At 39.7% G+C, this 18938-nt stretch overlaps 4 protein-coding genes across 9 annotated transcripts; all 4 read right to left on the bottom strand.

The window, feature by feature from the left end:
- Positions 1–497: 497 nt before the first annotated feature.
- On the bottom strand, positions 498–2047 carry LOC134179347 (uncharacterized). Its single transcript, XM_062646215.1, has one exon. The coding sequence runs from the start codon at positions 2045–2047 to the stop codon at positions 1457–1459; it is 591 nt and encodes a 196-aa protein (XP_062502199.1). The 3' UTR covers positions 498–1456.
- LOC134179346 (uncharacterized) lies at positions 498–7240 on the bottom strand. 6 transcript variants are annotated; one of them, XR_009969865.1, is made up of 4 exons: positions 7030–7240; positions 6228–6968; positions 3195–4065; positions 498–3131 (listed from the first exon to the last, which is right to left on the bottom strand). XR_009969865.1 is itself a non-coding variant. In XM_062646214.1 (3 exons), the coding sequence occupies exons 1-3, from the start codon at positions 7210–7212 to the stop codon at positions 3514–3516; spliced, it is 1476 nt and encodes a 491-aa protein (XP_062502198.1). In that variant the 5' UTR covers positions 7213–7240; the 3' UTR covers positions 498–3513. The 6 variants fall into 6 exon arrangements, 1 of the variants encoding a protein (XP_062502198.1); XR_009969862.1 differs by having other exon boundaries at positions 498–2050; positions 2152–4065; XR_009969861.1 differs by having other exon boundaries at positions 498–1134; positions 1286–4065.
- Positions 7241–7427: 187 nt separating this feature from the next.
- Positions 7428–10132, bottom strand: LOC134179349 (uncharacterized). Its single transcript, XM_062646216.1, has 2 exons — positions 9870–10132; positions 7428–8878 (listed from the first exon to the last, which is right to left on the bottom strand). The coding sequence occupies exons 1-2, from the start codon at positions 10077–10079 to the stop codon at positions 7577–7579; spliced, it is 1512 nt and encodes a 503-aa protein (XP_062502200.1). The 5' UTR covers positions 10080–10132; the 3' UTR covers positions 7428–7576.
- Positions 10133–11099: 967 nt separating this feature from the next.
- On the bottom strand, positions 11100–18693 carry LOC134180414 (E3 ubiquitin-protein ligase listerin-like). Its single transcript, XM_062647564.1, has 25 exons — positions 18524–18693; positions 18260–18451; positions 16982–17386; positions 16891–16932; positions 16534–16747; positions 16307–16458; positions 16163–16238; positions 15983–16103; positions 15787–15928; positions 15405–15710; positions 15237–15331; positions 15073–15183; positions 14783–14967; positions 14573–14723; positions 14248–14392; positions 13980–14187; positions 13675–13918; positions 13523–13621; positions 13267–13462; positions 12995–13202; positions 12828–12942; positions 12681–12768; positions 12420–12614; positions 11272–11439; positions 11100–11207 (listed from the first exon to the last, which is right to left on the bottom strand). The coding sequence occupies exons 2-25, from the start codon at positions 18296–18298 to the stop codon at positions 11148–11150; spliced, it is 3765 nt and encodes a 1254-aa protein (XP_062503548.1). The 5' UTR covers positions 18299–18451; positions 18524–18693; the 3' UTR covers positions 11100–11147.
- Positions 18694–18938: the final 245 nt, after the last annotated feature.

The following is an 18938-nucleotide window of genomic DNA, read 5'->3' on the forward strand; positions in this document are numbered from 1 at the left end:
AACGGCTGGACACTCGAGCCTACAGTGGCGTAGCCAGAGTCCGAGATTGGGGGGGAGAGGGAACACGGGAAAATTTTTCAAATCTGTATTTCTACGTTCACCTTTTCACTTCATAACATCAGAGTATGGTGCAACAGGGGATTCAATTCTTGCCTCTATGAAACGCTTTAGATTTTGCTTGTGTGTGTATGTCGAGTAACTAGAACGATGATATCTCACCTCAATTGCTGAGGTTGATGCTGATGTTCGATAGCTAGAAGATTGTCTTTATCACTTAACCTACGAATAATTCGAGCTGCTTCCACCAGAGTAGCACTAGCTTGCTTTGTCAAGCACAGGCTAAGTGATTCGTTCAAGTGTTTGTCTTTATACTTCTTTTTTGTTGTTTGACAAATTATTTTAGTTAATTAAAGAGTTAGCTGTAAATCTAATTATTGGGGCCTTCAAATTCAGTCCCACGTTCCCTAAAATAACATAACGTTTTAATCTCCTACATATATATGTGAAAATATATTTCATTATTTCTATCAATAAATCTAATTAGTGCTAACACCATACTAACTAATAACAGTAAGCATCTAACAATCATTGAAAGCTGTTATGCAGTACAAGACCGGTCACAGTCAAACCTAAAGCAAGAAGGCCAATCAACTGCACCTCTACAACAACTACTGGTCGACTAGACCATCCACTGTAGAAAGTATCATTTATAGTGATCACCTTAGAACCAATCAAAGCAGTAGACTCAGCTGCATCTTCTTGTTGAAGATTTTCAGCTGCAGTTGCAGCAAATGTCTTAATCTCAGCCATCCATCTCTTTCTTGAACGATACTGCAGCAAACCCGGAATGAAGTACATCAAGAAGAACAAGAGAAGACTCAAATACTTGTACTCAGTCACCAAATTACTTACAAAAATTAGTGGAATGAGACGAATAATTGTCCAAAGAAACCGATGAACAGATTAGTCAAGTCTAGAAAATTGCCTGTCACCACCAAACAGCCGAGATTCCACTGTATTTGCTAAAATAATGGAAATCATTCTATATTGAATGGACTGCTCCAGTGATGGATAAAGCACGATCCAATATGAAAGTACTTTCACAAAAGTACTACTTGAGTCAGAAAGAGGCACCTTCATCATAGATATGCATTAAGTCTTTTGGTAAAGCAATCCCACATCAAATTAAATACATGCAGCTGAGCTCAATCTATTATGTGCCTGCCTGTTATTAACATTTCCATAATAATTAATTAATTAAATTCCTAGTCTTTTCACAACTTACCCAGTTCATGATCAGTGATGCAATTTCATTTATGAGACTTGAAACGAATTGCAAGGGTAATGCCCATGACACAGTACAAAATCGATGACGTGACGTATACTCCTGTCCACATCCTAACCAACCCATGCTTGTTCTCAACAGGATCTGAGATCGATGGCACTGCAATCACTGTCACTTGCGCGTAAACCATGGCAGCAATAGCAACCAAAAGCCAAGTAAAGAAAACTGATACCAAGCAACTGCTCCCTCCTTCGAATTCCCATCTTCTTTGTTTTCACTGTCAGTCACCATACTGTACACTACCATAGCTCCAATAGTTGTAAAGCGAAATATCGCTAACGCTGTCTGAAGAATACTCATTTCTCCAAGCTCAGTGAGAGCTGTAACCAAAGAGAGTATACCCAAAACTAGTACAGAAAGTGTGTAGGTATTCCAACAAGTGCCAAGAGGATGTACATGGAAGAGGAAGTCTTGATCAGTGCACCGAGATAGAAACGTGCCATGATCGCCAACAGGAACATTAGTGGCGAATGCAGTAGCAGAAATGGCGGCGGACGACCAGTCCCAGAGGTAAATAAGGATAAAGAGTGTACACAGAATACTTGCCGGTTTTCCAATAAACAATTTACAGAGCTCGTCTAGCTCAAACTTTCTCCCGGTTCTAACTTTGCAAAGGGACACGACTTCCGTCACACTCAAACGTTCATATTCAGGTTCCGTGTCAGCGTTAATCTCTCGAAGATCGAGATCTAGAGTTTCCATTGCCTGACAAACGTATACGTCAAACGATAAAGCGAGTAGACATTTACAAAACTAGACTTAGTTAGCTATTCGAGTAGGTAGAGATCTTAGTCCACAGCTCTCACCTCGGCTCTGGACAGTTTCTAGTATCCATAGAACTGGGAAAAAGCTCGCTATTGAAATGATGAGGAACGTAACAACACCAACAACCAGACCAGTATGGTACATGACAACAGGAATGCTGTAAGAACTACATAAACATCCAACTATCGCCGGTAAAGTAGCCAACCAATTTGCTGTAAGTCTTCGTGGTCAGAGCACCGTTCTAGCCGACCAATGAAGACCTTGCAATTTCTAGAGTACAGTACGGATGCCTTGCAGTAGCGAGCGTTTAGATATAAATATCAGCACTAAAATTTAGTGGGTCTAACGCGCGTGATTGCATGCTTGCAATTGTGTCTGGAAAACAAAGTTGCCACGAAAAGCATGCCTAATCTTTCATTGATTTAATTTAATCTCACCATTCAAAGACAATTTACTTGAGATGTCCAAGCTATCAGTTTGGATCTCCTCTAATTCCAATTATAAATATACCTTGTTCCATGGCCATTTCATTGAAAGTTGCTTTCAACCTTACTAATAGTCAACTTAATTAGCACTACAACCTTGCGTTGTTTTGTTACAGTGGTCTTGTCAAATAGGTCACTAGAAACACTAAAAAATGAATTAGTAAATGACCTATAACGGTCTTTTGATCTGCGTCTGACATATCACAGAAGTGTGCAAACTGATCACTAGATTCGATCTTGATAGTCGTAAGAACACAAAAAAGGAAATTAGTGTATTACATCTACAACAATTCTTAGATCTAGAATTTATATAATGGTTAACAAATGACACTGATTGCTGGAAAACGTAACGCTCTAAGAATCTCGCAAAACGTAGTCACATTCCCTTATTGAAAACAGAATCATGTAGAACCCTAGTTAATACAGTTGAATTAAACTTCAACATTAGATCAATGTCATGTAGATGGTTAGAACATCAAACCCTTTGCATGAGACTGAATTACTAGTCACTTCTCACCCTGTCTTGTACCGAGACTCTCCATTGTACATACATGAACGGATGCAATTTCTGAAAACCGAAGTGATGTACAGTACTATACCTGTTTCAGTAATCTTTGGCTGCGAAGCCTCTGACTCAATGAAATGCTTGTATGTCATCTAACATGTGACCTGACAATCAAATTGATACATTCTTAGTCTCCCAACTCTTACTCCTCACCAAACAGAGAACTACTAGACTACTACAGTAGAGTACAAACAAGTCAACTTCTAAGCACGGTTAAGCGAACAGTCTACCTAAATACATACGCAATGCAATTTGTCTGTACAAGATTCTTGAACAATTAATTAAACTACACAGAATCACGAATAAACTCATTAAAAGACTTTCACACAGTCTCACAAATAGCAAATAAAAAGTCACGACAGACTGTGAGGCAAGGCAAGACCTACCACAGTCAAACCAAAAGCAAGAAGGCCAAACAACTGCACCACGACGACAACTATCGGTCGGCTATACCATCCACTATACGGCGTATCATTCACAATATTCAACCTAATCTTAGTACTAATCAAGCCAGTACGCTCAGTTGCATTGTGATGTTCAATAATTTCTGGTGCAGCTACAGTAACCTTCTTAATCTCGGCCAACCACCTATTTCTTGAACAAAACTGCAGCAATCCTGGTATGAAGTACATCAGCCAGAACAACACAAGACTTACATATTTCGACTCGGCTACCAAATTGCTTACAAATATTGGTGCAATGAGACGAGCTGCTGTCCACAAAAACCGATGAATTGATCGTTCGACCCTAGAATGCTTGTTACTGCCAACCAACAATGACTCAACCGTGTTTGCCAAAATTATTGAAGTCATTCCATAAGACACACATTGTTCCACTGATGGATAAAGGACAATCCAATATGCAAATATTCTCAAAACAATATTGCTTGAATGAGTAAGAGGAACCTAGATCAAGGAATCGTCAAATATTGTATACACACATACCACGACTGAACAAAGTTTTAGTCCTCCCTCTCAAAGTTCGTGCAAATCAGGTGAGACATAGATCCATTCAAATTTTGACTCAAACATACAAGTCACACAATGATCATCAGCTGATAACATCATAGCTGCATTTGGATCTTATAACAATATAAGATGTACCAATCAAGGTCAAACGAATTGGATCATTCATAAGACCTATTGACAGTTCTGAGACTTCTGCATTATATCAATTGGCAAAACACTGTTAGTGCCAAATACAATTGAATCATACAAGTTATAGCCAATGTGTGAGTCAATCTTGATTTCCTCAAGTAACAGAACAAGACCATTAATGGTCTGAGATTGGCTGTGCTTAGTTCTTGCCTTCAGATGTAATAGGTTGCTCTCGGCTAAAATGTGTTTTCAGTTAAATTGCATGCAATACACATGCACAAGCTCTATTAACTGAAAATTTGACTGAATTAACGACACATCAGATAAATATAATGTTCACATAACTATAGTAACAGTACATTCATACATCCATCCATACATCCATAACACGAATACCAGTAGTGTGTGTGTATATATATATATATATATATATATATATACACACACACATTCTTACATGCACAAGCTCGCACGCTCGTGCACACACACACACACACACACACACACACACACACACATTGTATATACATATACAATGTGTGTATTTACATACATAAATTTCAATCCTAATCCACACTATCTCCATCTCTATGCAAAATCTTCATAATATTCCTGTGGCATCCACTGTTGTCAATCACTCACTACATTCATCATAGCCAGTTTGCAGTAGCTCTTTGGTCTCTCAGCTACGTAATTTCCATAAAAAGACTATATGACACCAAACCTCGGCACTTGATAACCAACTACACACATACCAATAATTCCTTCTTGACTTAATAATTTCAACTTTCTCTCAAGCTACCATATAATTATGCATAGTCTTGACCAAACCCATCTCAGGCAGAATGAACAGGCTAGAGATTCAAGTAAGCATTGACTGTATAGCTTGGATAATAAAAACCATGCATGAAATTTGACTAAATCTAAAAATGAATTTGACTAAACATCTCTTCGTAATAGAAATTCATTTCTAGCATAACCTTTGGACTCAAATCTGATACTTAAACTCAGTGACAACAACCACTAAAACAATAATAAAATCTGAAACATACTGTAAAGCATGCAACTTAGTCTAAGCATTGCACACCAACAATTAATTAACTAATGTAAGGAATAGCAATACCTGACCAGTAACTTGACCTCAACAGGACTACGCAATAATCAGCATTGGCAACAGCAATCAAGATGACCATGTGCTTCATCAAATATTCACGTCAAAATAGAGTGAAACACATTAAGCTCAGCATGTCCAATGAAGTAACCCATAGATGCAGCAATACCACATTTCATCTTGGAAAAGCCCAGATACCAAAGACTTTATCTGACACTTGAGATTTAAAGTAATACATTATCAGTATCCACCTAGAATGAATAACTACATATGAAACAATGAACAGAACGTATTTAGACTTGATGCTTGTAACCAATTCTTGACACAAGTGATATTAGATACTGTTAGCATTCATCTACATAATTTCTAAGTCCCCGTAAAAAAGTACAATAGTTTCTGCTCATTGCCAACACAACTTTCTCACTGCATAGAACTTCGATATGGATTATGCCAGTTGCTTATGTCCCATTACATGCACAAAAAGGCATGTTTGATTATTGCATAAATGGAAAATATCACTTGAAAAGGCAGTAATCTCTATGACAACTTTAGCAGCTAATGGTGTCCATCAGTTGTCTTGAAAAGTGTAATAAACACTGTAACCGTGTAACTTCTTATCGTTTCCCAAATACTCTTGTAGAAATTTCATCAGTAGAGCACAATAGTCTAACATGGTTTCAAACAAACCACCATTCTTGATGTTGTTCATGCTACTGTCAAGAAATAATACCTTTAAGTAATACCTAACCCAAAAGCCACCTTAATTAAACAAATGTTTAGGCAATTCCTGAACAGAAACTATTCTTTGATTACATGGCCTAAATGATTCCTGTACCTTCCTAAACTCATTACAGCTTACCCAGTTCAAAGATGCAACTTCATTCACAGTGGATTTAAAGCGAACAGCAACTGTGAGACCCAAGATGCCACAGAAACTTGATGTTGTAAAAAATATTCCGGCCCACATCTTGGCAAGTCCTTGCTTCCTCGCAACAGGTTCTGAGATTGTTGGTATTCCAATGACTGTCAAGTGTGCATAGACCAGGGTAGGAACAGCAGCCAAAAACCCACGCAAAGAAAACTGAAACCAATGGACTTTCCTGTCGTGACTGTGATCTTCGTCCACTGTAAAAATACTGTAAACTATCATGGCTCCAATAGTCGCAAATCGAACAAATGCCAAGACTGTCTGAAGAATCCTCATCTCTCCAAGTTCAGTGAAAGCCACAATTAAAGAGAACACACCAAAAACCAACACTGACAGTGTGTATGTATTCCAGCAAGTTCCATCAGGATGAAGACGAAAGTGAAAGTCCGAGTCTGTACATTGTGTTAAGAAGCTTCCATGACTATCGACGGGAGCATTAGTAGCCAAAGCAGTTGCAGAAATGACGACAGTTGTCCAGTTGGATAGGTAAACAACAACCAAAAGAGTACAGATAATAGCCGCTGGCTTTCCAATAAATATCTCACACAGCTCCTGTAGTTCAAATCGCCTCCCAGTTTTTATTTTGCATAGAGACATGATTTCTGTCAGGCTACCAAGGTCAACACTTTCCATGTCCACATCCGCCTTCCTCTCTTTCATGGTTTCTAGTGCCTGAAACACGTAGTTTTAGTAAGAAACAAGACAAAAAGGCGACGAGGGTCCTACAGCTTACCTGCGCTCTGCACAAAGTCTCCAGTATCCACATAACGGGAATGAAGCTTGCTATTGCGATGAAAATTAGAGTTAGGATACTCGCAACCAGTCCAGTATTGTACATTACAAAAGGTACACCATACGGACTGAACATCCAGCTAATGCCGGTGAAGTAGCCAACCAATTTGCTGTACGTTCTCATGCTCAAGTTCTGAAGTAAAGCGGAGCATGCCCAGTTGTATGAGGTCATTGACAATCCGGGGATGACGAAGGCTAGTCTTTTCTAGCGTATTTGTGTTGTGGCATCTACACTACGATAACAGCGTCACTTAAAACTTTCTACACTATCTGCAGTGAAGTAGGTAAGAAGCTTAATTAATTTTTAATGGGTTCTTGACAGCTTTTGGATGAATTTTTATATAATTAATCATTCCAAGTGCATAGTATAATGCAACAACTTCATCTACTAAATTTTTAATTACAAATAGATTGATACACTGATTGAGCTGTTGTTCTATGTATTCAGCTGAGTCCCACTCAATATCAAATCTAAATCCAGCTCAAGCTCATTGAACAGGGTAAGATACCATACCAACTACTGTAATGATTGCACAAATGACTGCTGAAACCAGTACAACAATGACAACTGGCGTTCTGCTATACCAACCAGAGTACGGATTGTCATTCAAAGAAGTAGGACATAAGTCTGTTGCGATAAGAGCTGCTCTGTTGATAAATGTTGCCCCCTTAGAACGATCATCTGGCATCTCTTTTTGTTGTGAAAGAGAACAGAGTTTCTTGAGCCAGATGTTTTTTGATTTGTATTGGATAGCTGCAGGAATCACAACACCTAGAAAGTACACTGTTAGGCTAATATACTTAGTGACAGTCACCAAATTTGTAATAAACACAGCTCCAATCAATGGAATGATGGATGCAATCAGCCGGTGAATGAACCTTGTTTGTCTACTAAATGACACGTGACCACCGAATATCCAAGATTCAGCAATGTTGACCAAAACAATGGCTTGGTAAACGAAACTCAAAGTTACATCAACAGAAGGAAATAACACAATAATATGAGCGAGTGCTCGAACTGCCCCATTGTACTTCTCGCCAGTGTAACGAACCCAGTTCAAATTTGCCATTTCATTTGTATTCCACTCAAAGTTTGTGGCTACAGCCACTCCGACGACAAAATACAGTACCGCATTTGTGGTAACAGCTGCTATGAGCATTCGACGCAGCTTGGCTTTGTTAGACATTGGTTGAATAACAGTTGGTATTGGAAGTGGAAATAGCTGACTAAAAATGAATACGGGAACAGATGCTAGCCACCCTGCAGTTGAGAAATTTGTCCACACAGAGTTGCCAGTTTCCTTAGGTTCCTTTCGATCGACGTTTCGATCAGCAGATAAGACAAGAGAATGAACAACCATTGCAGCTAGAACAATAAATCGTGCCACCGTGACTATGTAGTTAAGGAAGCCCAGTTGATGAAGGTCAAACCACGCAAGAAACACAGTGATAACACCAAACACGACAATACAAACAGCATAACTATTCCAGCATCCGCCATTTGGGTGATCATGCAGAAGAAAGTCTTCGTCAGTACATTTGGCAAACACAGATCCTTTGAAAGGCAGATTACTAGCCCAAGATGCAGCAGCGACCTGAGCTTGTAACCAGGAGTTCAACAAACTGTTGGTGATAGCAACAAACCAGAATACAAAGCCTAGATGTTTTCCCAGGAAAATGTCAGTTAATTCTTGCAATTCAAATTTCCTCTCAGTTCGTACTTGACACGATGCCAATGCACTACTGACAGTGACCAATGTTTCATCACAGAAGGACAATTGTTCCAGAGCCTACACAACACCTATTACTAGAAGGTATGACAATTAAGTGTTCTGTATACACTGTATGATTCATGCTTTAGCAGTAAGTGGATGATGAATCAAATCAACCACAAAGCCAAATAATTACTATAGTGATTTACCACTTCAAAAAACTGATGAAAAGTTTACTAAGCATACAGGATCACAGCCCAAGGTACGCTTCTTTAGGTGTTCAGCTTACTAGAATACAAGCCAACAATTGAACCTTGTGTGATACATATTACTCCATGCTAATCTCATGCACATGCAATTTACTGCAATTTGTGCCTTCAACGTGAACCTCGATCTACTCTAAAAATGTTTGTATGTTACTAGATTTTTGAACTAGAACAAACTCTGCATCCGTATTATTAAAGTATTCACATAATGAATATTGTAGCTAGCAGGTACAGCTCTAAGACTTCGCAACTGACACCTTCATTGCACAGCTAAAACATTTTCATCAATAGCTACAGTTCAAACTTCTAGATGAACAAGGGCATACTGGATTTAAAGCTAGGTTATAATAATTAACAGAGTAAGCCACCACACAGCATATTGGTAGGTGGGTATATTCAACTTCCTCAAATTGTTGCTGTAATTCACTCTGCATATCAGGTTGAACTTGAACTTGGTCTGGGTTGGTTGAAACCAAGCCTTCCCAAAACACAACGACGGACAACAGACCACCTACAAATTAATTAAGTCTACACCTACTGTGTTCCAACCACTCCTCCGTTAGGTCTGCTTCCGCTATACTGTATGCACGTACATCGACGGCATGCAGTTGAACTGAAGTGTTGGAAAAGCGCTACATGTACTTGCGCATGCATGCATGTGCTCCACATACACGTATACTGGTTACCATTAACTTAACTTAGAGAAGTAACGATACGACTAACAGAAACACTGCAGCATAGGAAACGAACAGATACACCAATTGCAACCACTACTTGCACTCTAGGTACAACGAGATGATGACCTCTGCTCTAGCGGACGTCTCGACGATCCAAAGGGCAGGAATAATAGCCAACAATGACGCAGCAACCAGTGTGAATAGACTAGAGACGGCCCCAGCATGCCAGACGACAAACGGAATTCCGAGAACACTCGTACCCCCTATGATGAGAGTGACCGTAGTCATACACCCAGCAGCGAGACCGTACGTCTTCATATCGCTTGTCGAAGCCATTAGAAACAAAACTAAAAGTCGCGGGTGTTGCAATCCAGTAAATAGATTCAAAGGTCGAGCCGAGCCAACCACTAGCACTGTTAGTAACGTATTAGTTGACATCCTGGTACCCCGAGGGACCTGTCGCTCTGGCCATATATGCCTCTGCCTGTTACAATGTGTAGTCAGAGCTGTGCATGTGTACATGATGACATATGGCTCGTAATGCTCGAAAGTCTATACGTAGATGCGCGTATACGTACTAAAGCCAGTGATAGTCCTCTAATTTCACAGTGCAGGCCTGTAAGGAACTAAAAATTGTTTTGTCATGATCATTCTTGCAAACGTAAGGATGGACTGACAGGGTTAGTGTACATCACCATTTCTACGTTTACGGAATATGGATCGATCATCATGATGAGGAGATCTGTCAATAAGATTAATACCAATATTATATTATTACAAGATTATTACAATATTATTACAAGATTATTCAAGGCGACTGCCTCGAAAGTTCATTGCTTGCAATCTCTGTCCTTACACATCTTACATTGCAGCATGATGCTTCCTTTCTATATGACCTCAAGATCTCTCTCCTCTCTCTCTCTCTCTCTCTCTCACACACACACACACACACACACACACACACACACACACACACAAACACACACACACACACACACACACACACACACACACACACACACACACGCACACGTGCACACACACACACACACACACACACACACACACACACACACACACACACAGAGCAGGCCACTGAACGGCACGGCACAGCACAGCACAGCACAGCACAGCACAGCACAGCACAGCACAGCACAGCAAACTCGTACCACCACATCTCACCCTAGCTACCCTACAAATAATATATGTTCCATAATTTTGTTTGTTTGAGGCATTAGGTGCCACTACGCCACTGTTAATTCAACAAAACACACTTAATTAACATCCAAATCACAGAATATTCAACGCCATTCAAAAGGTAAACATATCTGTGTTACTACCTTCATTGCAACCTCCTCAGTGAACAAACACTGTTTCTATTACAACACAACCTTCTACAGCATATTAGAACAAGTTCCTGCAGAGAGGACAGGATGATAAGTTACTTGTGCTGAACCATTTGTACTGCAATACAATAGCAATGACGGTATTAATTAAACAACTCTCGTGTCATAAAAATGTTGCTTACTAGACATGCTGAATGAAATTTCTTCTTGCATGTTTTACATTGCAATGAAGGTATGGAGCAGTTGGAACCATGAATCACACTGAAGCAGATCATACAGTCATCTAAACCACTAAACTTTTTGTCGAGGTTGTCTTTCCATAGTACAAGGCCGTCAAGGATTGTTCCATTCTATAAATAAATTTACGGGTTAGTTACTCTTTATACATCTAGCAACATCAGCAACCATAAGCAGTCTGACTCATGAACCCAAACTTGAAGCCTTCTGGTTGAATCACTCAAATGTCTACTTATGACTCCAAGAGATACATGTAGACAAAATCTTAAGTCTCTGTGTGATTTCAGTAGATTTCCCATGGCATTTCAGTCCAAAACTTTAGTATCTACATTCATGTTTCACTTTTGGTGACTTTCTTGAAGCAAAGGCTATTATGGGGTAAGTGAAAGTTCCAATCCAGGTAACAGCTTTGTTGCCGTTATTTGTGATGTGTCAATTAAACTGAAGCAAAATCGTTGTTCCAGCTAATGATAATTTCCTCTGCTTGATCTAGCTATTACAAGCCAGCCCAGCTCGCCAACTAATTTCCTCAATCTCTAATTGAGCGAGATGTGCGTATATGAGATACTTGTAATGTCCTTCTAATATTACTAATGTAAGATATGATATACAAGAGTGAAACAAAACAGTTGAACAGTTGAAGAACCACTGAACCCTGCTTTCCATTATATGCACTACAAATTGTCGTATTAATTAATGGTATAATATTAACACAAAAACAGAAAAAAGCGTTATTATGTAACTCAGGAATTCTAAGCAACATGTCTTGCATGTCCATGGTTGAATATGTCCATGGTTAAACATGCATGTCCATGGTTGATCTAATTTAATTAATAATTATAACTTAATTTAAAAAATATAATTATACACATAAAATATTGACTAGTCTGTATGTATGTAGCTGCTGTGTTAAGAGACAAAAAAGGGTTGAGGGCAAAGTCCGGGGTTTCCCTGTACTCAAACATGCTCCAGATTTAGTCAAACAAATGAACATGTCCATGGTTGAACATGTCCATGTATACTCAAACCTTCTCAAATTTCTGTAAACTGTTTGAACTAGTGAGGGTCTAATCAGTAATGTAAGATATCTTACCTGATGACTGAGGAACGTCGTCAATTGCAGCATCCAGTTTCGCCATTGAGTGTGAGGTACACCTACTCTCCTACCACATTCTACTTTAACTGGAGTAAGAGGATGGCTTGATGTTAGTGCAACAATCAACTCCATAGACACATCACTAATAGTGTAAACAGCTACAACCTCTCGACTCAGTTGTCTTACACGCACCTTTACACATCACAGACAAACAGTAAGTAATAAATGTCCCATGTATTTAACATCGTGCACTGTTACCTGCATATTGTCTGATTTATAATTGCGCTCTTGAATTGCTTTCAGTTCATGCTGTGCTAATAGTGGACTCATAAATTGACTTGTAAACCTATAGAACATCATAATGGCTATAATAATCTCCTAACCAGTATTGACACTTTCTCATACTTTTCTACTGTCTGTGACATCTTCTTGTCAGTGCTGGAATACCACTGCCTGACAAGAGCAGGTAGTTGACGAAGGCATCGAAAATAGACACTACATGACAAGCGTTCAGCCAAATCTAAATATACTTATAAATGCAATGTCATGAAATATTTCTAAGGTAGAATTACCAGCAGCTTTGTTCAATTTATGTTGAGTCCACTGCCAGAAGTTTGTGTGCCCTGTTGCAGGTGGGCTATCCCATGAACTTGGTCTACAATCGCCTTGCAAAGCAAAGATCGCAGATTTCTGACCATCTGGCATGAAGGCAAAAAGATTCTGCATCAGATCACTTAATCGTCCACCTTCCTTTGCGCTATAAGAGTAATGGACACGCAACTGCAGAATCAGCACAACTGTCTGCAAACCACTTCTTAGTAGCACCATTACATGACATAATTACCACATGGTTAGCAGTTTGAAAGCAGTCCAATATGAGCAGCCAGCACAAGCAATATGCAACACATCCTGACTCAAGCTGAAGTTTCAATGAACTTCTAGCAAAAGAAACCCTCTCGCCTTTTTCAGAAACTCCCAACAGATCTGTGATCATATGTGAAGTGTCACTGATGACTGCAAGCAAGCATTTGGGAAGACCACTATTCACAAAACAAATCCAATTTACACAAACCTATAAGGTTTATGGTGTAAAGTCCTACATTCGATTTGCATCAGATTCAGTCTCATTGGAAAAGCTGGCAGCACCACTCTGAGCATCAATAGCTGCTGTATCCAGTCTCACAATTATAGGAACCAATCTAGAAGGTCATCTCATAGCACCGACCACATGATTGTGAATACTCTAGCTTACTTTTTCAAACACTCATAACCACCACCTTGTACACTAAGAACGTCACTTGCTAGTAACTTGCTGTATTTCTTCATACTTCCATGCAGCTGTGGCAGCTCTCCAGAAGCTACTTCATTGCCTGTTTCATTATTACTGCTAAGAAGTTGTTGTTCTAAACATTGCAAAGGGCACTGGATAATGGCCTGTGACACTGCACACATCACTAGTTGTTTGGAAAGACATAAATCAGCTGATGTTGATGTCTCTGGAGAGACACCAATACTTAGTACTGTTGAAGAATCAGGTATCCAAGAAAAGTGCCTTACCTGCCATACTCAAAAACATTGGAAATGCAATCGCATATGATGTCCCTGAGAAATAGTCGTGAAAGTCACTTATAATCTTTGAGGCAATACATGTTTCATTTGTAGACAACTGCAAACACTTAGATACACCAGCCAACAATAGCATAACTTGATAAGTCAGAGCTTGATATCCAAGAGACGGTGCATCTCCGAATCCTTCACTGCATGTCTAAGAGATGGCAGGTGCAAGACTAATCAACACAAAAGTACAATGCACACAGCAACTCACCTGCAGCCAAGATACTAAACCACAGAAAACAAAGTCCCAATGTTTGTCGATCAGAACCTTTGGATAATGTCTGATAGTCCAATTGAGAAATCGACATGCTTCTGAATTAAATGCCAGTTGCACTGAAGATGCGGACAGAATAGAGCTAGACACAAACACAACTATCTGACACACTCTCCCTCTCAAAACCTCTATTCACAAATTATAGTGTGTTTAACTTTCTCTTCTTGACTAAAATATGATAAGTCCTAATGTGTGCCACCCGCCACACCCGCTGGTTGCATGAAGCAAGTCAGTCTGCATGCCACTTGTGTAAACCGTTTACCTGTCAAAAAGAAATGCATCGCTGCTGTCTCTCCAGACAATCAGCTGGTCAATGATTTGTGATGTGACTAGCTGGCAGTTGAATGACTCTAATAACCTGAACCCTAATCTCAGCGAGCAATGTGCCAAACACAACCCACTGAGACAAGCATCTGCAAAAGAAATCCTAGCTGGCAATTGAAACAACTTGGCACAAGAATTATCGTATCACCTAACTGCAATGCAGCACTGCTGTGAAATAAACCCTTTGCAATTGGTGATGTCAACAATTGCTGAGTGAATAGTTCAGCTGTTGAGGTTGTAGAAGGGCAATTTGTGGCAGCAGATAATGCTTCTTCAAGGCTACTTGTTAGCATTTGAATGGACTGTAGTTCACAAGCAGAAATCTTGTGCTTGCTGTAAATAAACAAAAACAAATTCAGTTTCCACATGATGCACAAATTGCTTCAACATCTAGAAAAGTTAGAAAAGTTAAGCTACTGCTTAATCAAAGACAATTACCTGCACATCAAAGATGTGTGCAAGTAGCTGTCAAAGTCAATCTCTTTGGAAATAAAATATGTAAACATTGCTCCCTGGACCTGCGGCCAAATACCTCCAACCCCGTTTGATCTAATACAAATGGCATTTAAAACGTTCAAAGTCTGTCAAGATGTATGACTCACCTGTGTGCAACCATGTAAAACAAATCATCAGCTTGTTGATTTTGCCCAATGTAGTCCAATACATTACTGCTAGTGGTTTGTAAGAGATGCAAGACCTATCCATGAATTAAATAGCGATAATGATAGACAAAGATCACAACAGTAAAACATGCTAAATACTGTAGTTACATGTTCATCTGTCTTGTCACGACCAAAGTCATTGTTTAATCGAACTTGAAGTTGCCATAACAATTCAAGGCTGATCTTCTTGATGTTTTCTGTTGGTATCAATGACAGCTCAATTGGATCACTACACTTCATAGCTTCATCCTCTGCCTGGCTGCTGTGAAGTAGCTGAGCAAGAAACACTGACCAGTAAAAGTGCCTGCAGTCCTCTACCCAAACATTGCTCTCCTGCTTGACATTCAAAAGCTCAGAACGATGAACTGATGAGAGATTCATGGACCCAACAATAAACGGCTGACAGGCCGTGAACTATAAACACAGAAGAACTTGTCACAAAAGTTCAACTTGCTATATGATCCTGGTTGACACCAGAATACTTTAATACCAAATCTTGATTGGCTTCTCTCCATTCTGCCCATTGCTCATCCAAAGGCAACAGACCTTGCACTGCTGGTGATACGATATGAGGTTCAGAGAAAGGCTGGAAGAGCTGGTGTGTCTTAAGAGACAAACTCACAACTGTTACTCTAACAAACAAGACCTTGTTGTTCAGCAATGAAATGACGTCAATGATGTCTTACAAGTCTACTGAACTGCTTTCTAATACTTTGTCTTTAACCCACTTGCACAATGCTTGCAATAATTCTGTATCTCTTCCTAAGTGTTGCATCGCCTTTGCAGCTGTCTTCCAGGCAGATTTAGCTAAGTCACAATGGAGTTACCGAGTAAGATCCACTCTTCAATCACTCCATTCACCATACCATTGTCCCACTCTAGAAGGTGGAAAACTTTGCAAGCAAGTTTCAAATCCATCTCTTCTGATGGCACTGACATCACCTTGTGGTGACAAATGTAACAGATTTAAACGAAGAATGTGGCTATTTACTAACAGACTTCTAACACACCTCAAATCGAGCTTGCAACAACCTCATTATTTCAGTAGTTGTGGAGTGGACACCGTCATTTACTGTCTCCAAGTAGTCTAACTTGTCAAGAAATTGAAGGACTTGTTGTAAAACTTGAAGTCTACAATGTCTTGACACCAACTGATCTGGTTCTAATGAATGCATATACAACAGATCAACAAAACAAGTCGAGCATTAGTCAGTGGCACAACTAGGTAAATTGTTACCATAAGGAACAACAGCAAGCTCCAAAAGCTTCCAGTTTGTGTTCATGACATCATGATTTGTTTCTTCTGCATTGTCCAATTCTTGTGTAAGTCTTGCAATAGAGGCAATTATACACTCAGTCACACCAGTCTCCATAAGCCAACTCTTAATTGTTCGCACAAGAACAGGCAATGATGACGACGACGACGACGACGACGACAACGATGACTTGACCTGTTCAAAATGCAATGTGAATCAAGGCAATAAGTGTCATTCAGCAACAAATGAGGGAAACGTAAGAGCAAGAATAATACATTTTCACTTGCTACGTCACACTTCTACTGATACATGCAAACAATAAGCAAAATGTAACGAACCACAGCTGCAACTGACAGAATAATGTGATTAATGTCTTCAGCCTAGAAAAACCTTGTTAATTAGATGCATTCAAAACTGAACGACATGTACCTGAATCAAAGTGTTAAAGGTTGTGGCAATATGATGTTCATCTGTATGCTTTAGCAAAGCCAAAAGAATGGCCATGCATGTATCAAGTTGACCAGAGTCTGATGTTAAGTGTTGAATATAAGGTATAACTTGAGAACTGACAAACTGTGTAACAGCTTTCACACTGCCAGTATCTTCTGAAGATTGTAGCAAGTTAGTTGGGTTACTGACTGTTTGAAAAATGGATGCCAACAAAGACATGTGATTATGTGACTTGTTTGTAAATGCCAAATGTCGGCAGCTATTGACCACCTCCTGTATGATCTCATACAACAACATGACATCACTTGAACTGCTTGCTTCCACATCATCACAAGAGGTGCACAATTCTTTCAAGAAAGACATCAGTCTGTTACTGGGCTGAAGCTATAAAAAGACAAGTGTTCATTAAATCTAATGCACCAGCAGTGACAGTGATCGTCACATAAAAAGTAGGAAGTGAAATCACAGAGAGAATTAGGAATGAATGGATGGTCATACAAATGGATCCACTTGCCACACTGTATAAAATTCTACTGTCATGATAAGACCCATATAACGTTACTTTAACCCAACAAAATTGTGCATAGCTGGTATGAACACTTGCCATCCTCTCTTTTAAATGACTTCTGTGTTCTGCCCTCATGCACACACGCGCGCATACACACACACACGCACGTGCGCGAACACACAAACACATACACACACACAAAATGGCAAACGACAAATGGATAAGGAGCTGCCATTAAACGGTAATGCCCCCAGCCAGATCGCTGGGTTTCTGTGCACTAAGCAGGAGCTATGGGCTGTGCTAAGCAATCTCCTGGAGCCTGGCCAGGTGCTCGCAGGAGCACCGACCTTGACGCCAACTGTAGTGTGGGCACCCGAAGTTCCACCAGGACCCCAGTGGCTGATGGACTTTGCTGCAGCCGGAAGCCTTTGCCACCCCAGTCAAAGACCAGGTACTCATTTATACTCCTGAGTCGAGAGAGGCAATTGTGTGTAAGTTTCTTGCCCAAGGAAATTATAGCTTGCCATCACTGTGACTTGAACACACACACACACACACACACACACACACACACACACACACACACACACACACACACACACACACACACACACACACACACACACACACACACACTCATGCACACACACACACACACACACACACACACCACACACACACACACACACACACACACACACACACACACACACACACACACACACACACACACACACACACACACGTACATTAGTTACTCCAAGTTCGTCCACTGATCTCATTGCCATAACTTTCAAGTTAGTCCAAAACTCTGAAGATAATGACTGACTCTTTCTCACTAAAACTCCAACTAGATCAGCAAATGATGCGAAGAACAGTTGCAAACAGCCTAGTGAGATGTCTGCTGGTTCAAACAGTGCGTCTTCCACAAACTTTAATAACTGCAGTAACATCACATACAAAAATAGAACACAGATTACACACAATCATTAGAAGAAACAATGTATACTTACATGATCACATAGCAAACATTTCCTGGCATCTACTAATATTATTGGTGAAGTGTCACCGTGTTGAGTCTTTTTGCACAATAAAGCATATCGAAAGCATTCAAAATATGAGGTAACAATTGTATCACAAAAAGAAGAGTTCTGTTGAGTTGCAATAGTTTCCAACCTATAAAATTGGCACACCTTGTGACCACAAGCTAACACACACACACACACACACACACACACACACACACACACACACACACACACACACACACACACACACACACACACAGAGGAATGTAAACTGTGCATGCCTGAAAATCGGATATCAATCAAAGACTATTTCAACAACAACTAATAAACATATCAACAATACCCCACAAGTACTTGTGCTATTACATATGTAAGAAATACAATCAAGCTAACAGACTAC

This window comes from Corticium candelabrum, chromosome 5 (genome assembly GCF_963422355.1).
Source record: "Corticium candelabrum chromosome 5, ooCorCand1.1, whole genome shotgun sequence".
In the NCBI taxonomy this organism is placed as follows: domain Eukaryota; kingdom Metazoa; phylum Porifera; class Homoscleromorpha; order Homosclerophorida; family Plakinidae; genus Corticium; species Corticium candelabrum.